Source organism: Festucalex cinctus, chromosome 10, assembly GCF_051991245.1.
Source record: "Festucalex cinctus isolate MCC-2025b chromosome 10, RoL_Fcin_1.0, whole genome shotgun sequence".
Taxonomy (NCBI): domain Eukaryota; kingdom Metazoa; phylum Chordata; class Actinopteri; order Syngnathiformes; family Syngnathidae; genus Festucalex; species Festucalex cinctus.
The window spans coordinates 14,901,190-14,908,795 of record NC_135420.1 but is presented as its reverse complement, the minus strand read 5'-3'; the positions used below and the strand labels follow the sequence as shown (position 1 = coordinate 14,908,795).

The window sequence follows — 7,606 nt, the reverse complement described above, 5'->3', positions numbered from 1 at the left end:
AATTGTGTGTGTGTTTTTTTTCTTATTGAATGAAAAAAAGTCTGCATTTATGCTTGGCTGGAGATGTCACCGTAAAAGTGCCGCAGAGTACTTCGCTGGTCCTCCAATTTAACTTTCTTTGCTGCTAATTTGAAAGAATACAAAAGAGAAAAGGTTAACCCAGATGGCACGGTAAGTGGGTGGGACATCCGACTCTCATTTCTGAGGTTTGGGGTTAGAATCCAGGTTATGTTCGTCCTGTGTTGCGAACCGGGTACTCTGGCTTCCTCCTAAAACCCCCAAACTGTTATGGTACGGCTGTGGTGGGACCCAAAGGCGGAGAAACCAGGCAGGGAAAAAGGCAGGAATGAGAATGACTTTATTAACTATACTGAACGTAGACTGGCGTGGCATGACGTGGGGCAAACTTCGTATGACGTGAAGACTTGGTATGATGAAGGTGGGCAGACTTGGTATGACGTGGAAACTGGAGTGGACGTGGAGACAACTAAACCTGACGTAGAGAGATAGGAAAACTTGCAGCGCACTGGTCAGGACAGGACAGGACAGGACAGGACAAGACAAGACAAGACAAGACAAGACAAGACAAGACAAGACAAGACAGACGTTGACCCTAGTAGCACACTGTGACATGAAAAGACTAACTGGAACAAGACAAAACAATGCTCCCACACCCACGTGAAATAAACACCACTCCCTTATACCAAAACTAACGAGACAATGACCAGACACACCTGGGAAACACAGCAGGCAGAGGGCACTAATTAGGTCACACAAACAGGTGGACAAGGTTAACGGTGACGAAACAAGGGAAACACACAAAGACACCAAACTCTCACTAAAATAAAACAAAACCCAACCCAAACAAAACTGAAGCATGACACAAACATACTTTTTAGTTTAATTTAAGACTATTTTGTAATGTATGAATTGTTATTTGTCTATATGTGCCCTGTGATTGGCTGGCAAAAGTGAAGAGTGTAGAAAAAGGAATTATGGTAGTGGAACAACAGGATGTGTTTTGCTTTCTGGCTACCTCAGTAGTAGTGAAGTGTCAATCAGGGTTCATTTGCTCCCAAGAACGTATAGATATGTTCTATTTTTTGTTTGTCCCAAAGACCTATTTACACGTGTTTTTTTTTTTTTTTTTTTTTATGCTAGCGTACACAGAAGGCATTCTGCTTTAGAGAACGGTTGAAGCAATGGTTAGTTATTACAAAAACGACCAGCAGGTGGCAGCAGAGTATAAGAGCTCAACCAGGGTCATGTTGCAACAAGCTGTTTTTCTCACAGTTTTAAACACATTTGTGGATAATGATGAACTAACCAAAGTACTACTACTAACCAAAGTGTCATTCAGCAACTCTCGCTAGGGCGATGTACTATTCTATTTGACAGAATAAAAACTCAAAGGCGTACATGACAAAGTAAGAGTCGGAATAAAGCAACTGCATAGCACCTAACCACTGCATCATCACAAGAGACATAGCAAATGCAGCTTCTGTCCCAGGACCTCTTCAAACCCAGACCCTTTGACTATAAGACTAACCAAAAGCCCAACCATGTTTAAGTTATTCTCAGCAAGCTATCAGTTAAAGATCTTCCGTCATGTCATGTTGTATTCAAGCAAAGCTAAGCTGGATCTCAATTACATGCTAATTGATGGCTAATATGTCATGACAGGCACGAGACCTGATGTTAGCGGTGCAGTGGAATGAGTGGAAGTCAGAGTTGACTTTGGTTGAACAGCTGGAGTGATTACTTAATTAGATTTCGAGACGCGCGTATGACGCCCCGATCTCGGAACACCCACGTCGGCCTGGCAAATCACACAGTAAGATTGTGTTTACACGATTATCGGCATTGAAAGTGCACGGGTCGCGATCAGGAGAATTAATCTAATTACAAAGATCATTATTTCATCGGCGGATAAATTGACTGCCGTTCCATAAAACTCCCGAAGGATGGCCTCGTTGGAAAAAATATCAAAGTACAAAATTACAAAATGGGAGTGAAAGTGTTCTGCTGCTGTGATCAAATTAAAATTACGATGCCAGTCATACTAATACACGAGGGGTAATGATGGCTAAAAAAGTAAGTAGTTATGCGTCATAAATGCAGTGGCCCATAGTAATACATTCCCAGTTGGATGATAAAAGTGTGCGTGGGCCTGTGTGTGTGTTTGTCTTCAAGCCTGATGCAATGCTATGTCTACATTAATCTCACAATGTATAAAACAATGAAAAAAAAAAGTGAGATTGTTATAGCTATCTACTGCTGTGAAATTGTAACTATTTTATGGATATGAAGCAAAAAGGTTTTTGTGAAATCTGTAAGGAAACACTGATGCCATCAAGCGCTAATCCGGTACAGCATTTGACTCATAAAAGTTAATTTTTTGAGTATCATGCACAGAAATACAGATGGATATGGTAACATTAGACTAATATGAACAGAGAAAATTAACTCATTTGCTCCCAAAAACTTATAAATACGTTCTATTTTAAATGTTTTAATTGTCCCAAAAACGTATTTATGTTTTATTTTTTTATTTTTTTTTTATTTTTTATTTTTTGTAATGCTAGAGTATACAGAAGGATTTGGTGCAGCCTCTGTCTGAACTGCAGAGAACGGGTGGAAAAAAAATCGTAGTAATTACAAAAACGGCTAGCAGGTGGCAGCAGAGTATAAGAGCTCAACCGGGGCCATTTTGAAGACAAGCTGATTTGCCCACAGTTCAAAATAATTGAGAATAAACGATGAAATTTAGCTATATTCTTATGCTAATTGTTGCAAAACGGAAACAGATAGAAATATACTTTTTTTCCTGATGAAAGAAGAACATGTTTCTTTATGTTTTTATAGCAATAGAACACAATATTCTGTGCGCCTTGCAAAATCAGTTCAAATCCAGTAAAACAGCTGGGAGTGAATGAATTAATGGTTTATACACTATACTCTAAAATTCTTACTTCCCTGAGTTCAAACAAAAGCGATAATAGTAGTTACTATCTAAGTAGAGGTCACAAGATTTCCAGAAGCTAAAACTTCCTCGCAAGGGATATTAGTATACTGAACTTATTTATATATTTATCTCCATCTCCTCAAGGATATTCTGCAGATGGTTTGGCCATGATGAAGAAAAGTAATGCATAATTTCCATCTCTTAAAAAAAAAAAAACGGTGTACTTTATCTATGCGGTTGCATTCTACTGGTAAGTGGATGATTTATCTTATCCATTATATGGCGAAAAGACGAGCCCTAAAATATCACATCACCATTTTCTGATATAAAAGATGTGGAACAGGGTTGAACGTTATCAGGCCTATTGAAGTTGAATCATTGGCCTTTGGAGCGCAACTCAGAGATAATAATTCCCTTCAATTGTGACCAGGATCTTTTTTTCTTTCTTTTTTTTAAATCGTGTAACTGAAGCGGTACAAGGTGGAGGCGGGCCTTTAGTTGAGAGTAGACAACCCAATACAGATGATAGTTTCCCTTAGGTTTGCGTACATTGATCTTTAATGATCTTTAATACATGGAAAGTTTTACTATTTAGATATAAGAGCATGTTGACATTGCCTTTGAACTTGAAGTAAAATTGCACTCAGAAAGTTGTGTTATTCATTGATTTAACTAATTATTTACCAAAAAAAAATGGTTAAATGTAGTTTTTCAATTGGTTTTTATTTATTTGTGTATTTATTTTGATAATAAATACATTTACCAATTGAAGAGATACAATATAAAAAAATACAAACAAATTAATCATTTTTAGAAACAAATAGTTATATTAATCCAACACAGTATGGTTATAATAGTTTGGGATTTTTCATTATAGTCAATTTTAATTTTGCTTAGACATTTGTATTATTATAATTTTTTTTTCAGTTAGTTTTAATCCATTTTTAGAGCGGGTTTGTTAGTTTTAGTTGGGATGTATATCACCCAAAGTCACTGCCCTGAGGTCCTAATTACAACACGCACTAGAGAAAATGGATGGCCACATAATCAGGAATTATGCACTATTTTCTGTAATAGCAAGGAAGCAGCCACTGTAATTTTAGGGCAGAGCTACTTGTTAATACCTAATTTAAAAGAAACATTAGTATTGTTATGAGTGGAAATTGAACATGTGTAACCGCAACGACTGAATAAAAAGCTTTTATCGAGACATAACTAAGGCGAGTGGAAAACATTCACGGTTTGTTGTTGCTTTGCTCTGATTTGTTTTTGTGGCCTGTGTAGTACGTAATAATTTATGAACTGAAGTGTAAACCAAATGACGACCCTTTGGTCTCACCTTTACTGTCCCAGAGTGCTTGAACATAATTAGCACACCTCAGCACTCCCATTTGCTTTCCTTTGACTGTGTTTTAACCCTGCCACTGGTTGACCTGCAGATGTGCTCGAAAGCTGCTGACCGGCACAATAATTCACACTTGCCCTTTATGATTGATTGTTGCTGTACTAAAACACACAGGGCATTGAGGAATGCTTTCACGGCTCAGTGAAAACGCAAACGACTGTCACTTTGACCTGTTAATATGCAAACGGTGGAAAATAGCTTTGGAAAGAAGGCCACAATTATTTTGTGCAGAGGGCAAATGACATATTCCTGCTTTGGTCAATGAAACATGCTCATAACATTTGCATAATTTGGATCCTATTGACATGTATGAACACTAAGAGGGTGTGAGCTAGGACTGGGTATCGATTTGATTTCGATTCACAACATTTCAATTCGATTAGATTTTTTCACGATTTGATTTGCTTCAATTCAATCTGATATTGATTCATGATGGAAAATCAATTCCTCTTAAATGTCTATTCTTAAATAGCAAATGCGCCAGGGTAATACCTGTCATGAGCTGGAGCCGCACGCCTCCAGGCGCCCGGAACTGGAGCGAGGGGCGGGCGCTGGCCAGGCGCCGCCGCAACTGGAACGGGAGAGTCGCCGCGAGGAGGAGACTTGAGACGACGGCATCTCTGCCAAGACAAGGGAACTTGAGACGACGGCATCTCTGCCAAGACAAGGGAACTTGAGACGACGGCACCTCTGCCGAGACGAGGGAACTTGAGCTTGATAAAGATGGACTTGACTTGACTTGACTTGACTTGAAGCCGCAGCGGACGTGATTCTTGGACTTGAGGCTATAGCAGACGAGGTTCTTGGACTTGATAAAGATGGACTTGACTTGACTTGACTTGACTTGACTTGACTTGACTTGAAGCCGCAGCGGACGTGATTCTTGGACTTGAGGCTATAGCAGACGAGGTTCTTGGACTTGATAAAGACTTGACTTGACTTGACTTGACTTGAATTGACTCGACTTGACTTGACTTGACTTGACTTGAAGCCGCGGTAGACGAGGTTCGGGGACTGGAAGCTGAGGCAGGGGTGAAGCCTCCGGTCGGTCGGGGAGCGCTGCGAGAGGGCTGATCCCATCCCGGAGTCCGATGCATCAGCATTGGGGATCGGTGCTGGGACAGGCTGATTGGTTGGCTAAAATCTTTAGTGCATTTCTCAGACCAGTCAAGGCCGGATCCTGACGTAAAGGCAATTGGACTTGGGAGTCCAGGGCATGGCACATCTTATTTAAGTCTGTGAGATCCATGTGGTCGGATTATTCTGTCATGTCATGATCGTGATCACGTCAGGGTTAAGTTTGAGTGTCAGTGTTTAAGTGTCTGTTTTGAACTGATGTAACTAGCATCTCGTTTCAACTGGTTTTAGGCTATGTGATGTTATGTGATGTCAAGGGCTATGTGATGTCAGGAATCTTTAATCCCTTTACTTGGTCAACAGCCAATCAGATATTTCCATGTCAGTCCTGTTACCCACATGTCTAGCCACAACCAATCAGATCGATTCCTTGTCTATATAAGCCTCCTGAGAAGTGTGTGTCTTTGTCGGATTATTACTTCTGTTACCGCTGTCTTTCTGTGCAACTCTCTTTGTTTCTCGTCTAGTCAAGTTGGTTCCATGCCTCTCGATGTGAATAAATAGTTAAAACCTTATTTGTGTCTGCGCTTTGGGATCCAACCTTCAGCACATGACAATACCGGCTTCCGTTACAATGGTGACCAGTTGGCTGGATCTGGCCGGGCCATGGCGTGCATTCCAACTGGCAGCTTGCGTCTATCGTGCCAAAGAGCCCAGAGTGCGGGCACATCAATACCAGTTCCTAAGATCGAGGCATGTATTTGCCAATTTGGCATACCAATTTCGACCAACTAGTGGCAGAATGTGGATATACAATAACCTTGCACTTCCTCCCAACATATCGAGGTTTCGCCAGAAGGTGGACAGCAGGTCTTACACAATTATTAAGTGCTATTGGCACATTTCTGTTGCCATGTCATGGCTAGAACAGTGAATGCTCCATTATGCTGTTCCACACAGAAAATGGTGCCATGTCACCATGCAAGACTGTGAGTGTGCAAGTCGATTGTGTGGAATCGACTGTTAATTGAGGCAATATGGCTGAGGTGCTGTTGATTCAGTGTCTGGTTTGGGTTTGGGTCACCCGAACTTGAGCTACTCTACATCATCACAATGGAAAATAATAAATTTTCCCGCATAGTCGATCAAACGAATAGATTCAAATCATTCCTGCTCTCTACATTGACTTTCAGAACAAGTCGTGTGCGTTGAATTAAGAAAGAAAGAATCCTAGCATGTGCCACAGCAATGCATCACTATTGGATGCTTTGATTGATAGCGTCGTTCGGCCTATCTGACAACCTCAGATGAAAGTGTGTCTGTTTGGCAAGTCACTGAATCAGACCTCCCAAATTAATTCACCTTGGTCACAATACAGACACTTCTCCTTTGGAATTTAGTCACGTGTATGTTTGTGTGTGTGGTTATAGATTTGTCATGTGTTCATGCAAGTATTCACATCACATTTCCGATACTGATGCAAAACAAACGAGGGTGGCTGGAAACAAAGCAAATCATGAAGAGAGCTGCTTCTTGTGAAGCCTTACCTGAGATGCACTGGGTATATAACTCACGCTGCTCATTGCTTTTTAATTAGAGAGGAAGACTGCACTGCGCACCATCTGATTGCCAGTGATGCTTTTTAAGCCTTCACATCGCCGTCTATTGTGGAGTCTCAGCCGGTAAATAATCAGGTTTTGCCTCGTGCTCGCTGATAAAAGTGAACGGCCATAAGAATGCAGTCGAATGAAGCAGGCAGAACAAAACACATTTGACAGAAATGGAAATGAAGCAATGCACGAGATGCTGTCTATCATCGCTCTCAGACGGCGTCTGGTAATGACTTAAGTGACACACTGTGTACGCAGCACAAGCACACTGGACCATGAGTTGATGATAACCATTACTGTATCCATGGAAGCTAGTTTAAAGGTAATTATATTGTTCAAGTCATGTTTCAAGCAGTAGTTGCATTCAGTAATGGTGTGAACAGAAAATAGAGGTAATAAATTGCCTTTGTGTATCTATCTATCTATCTATCTATCTATCTATCTAGCGAGCTAGCTAGCTAGCTCACTGATAACTACAATAATAATTGAGTTCCATTTGGCTTAATTAATCAGTGGATATCCAAAGAAAAATCACAAAACTAGTAAATT

At 40.5% G+C, this 7,606-nt stretch overlaps 1 protein-coding gene across 1 annotated transcript; it reads right to left on the bottom strand.

Moving 5' to 3' along the window:
• Positions 1 to 336: 336 nt before the first annotated feature.
• Positions 337 to 5,688, bottom strand: LOC144027692 (uncharacterized). Its single transcript, XM_077535464.1, has 3 exons — positions 5,059 to 5,688; positions 4,863 to 4,990; positions 337 to 493 (listed from the first exon to the last, which is right to left on the bottom strand). Exons 1-3 carry the CDS (start codon positions 5,448 to 5,450, stop codon positions 366 to 368), a joined length of 648 nt encoding a protein of 215 aa, XP_077391590.1. The 5' UTR covers positions 5,451 to 5,688; the 3' UTR covers positions 337 to 365.
• Positions 5,689 to 7,606: the final 1,918 nt, after the last annotated feature.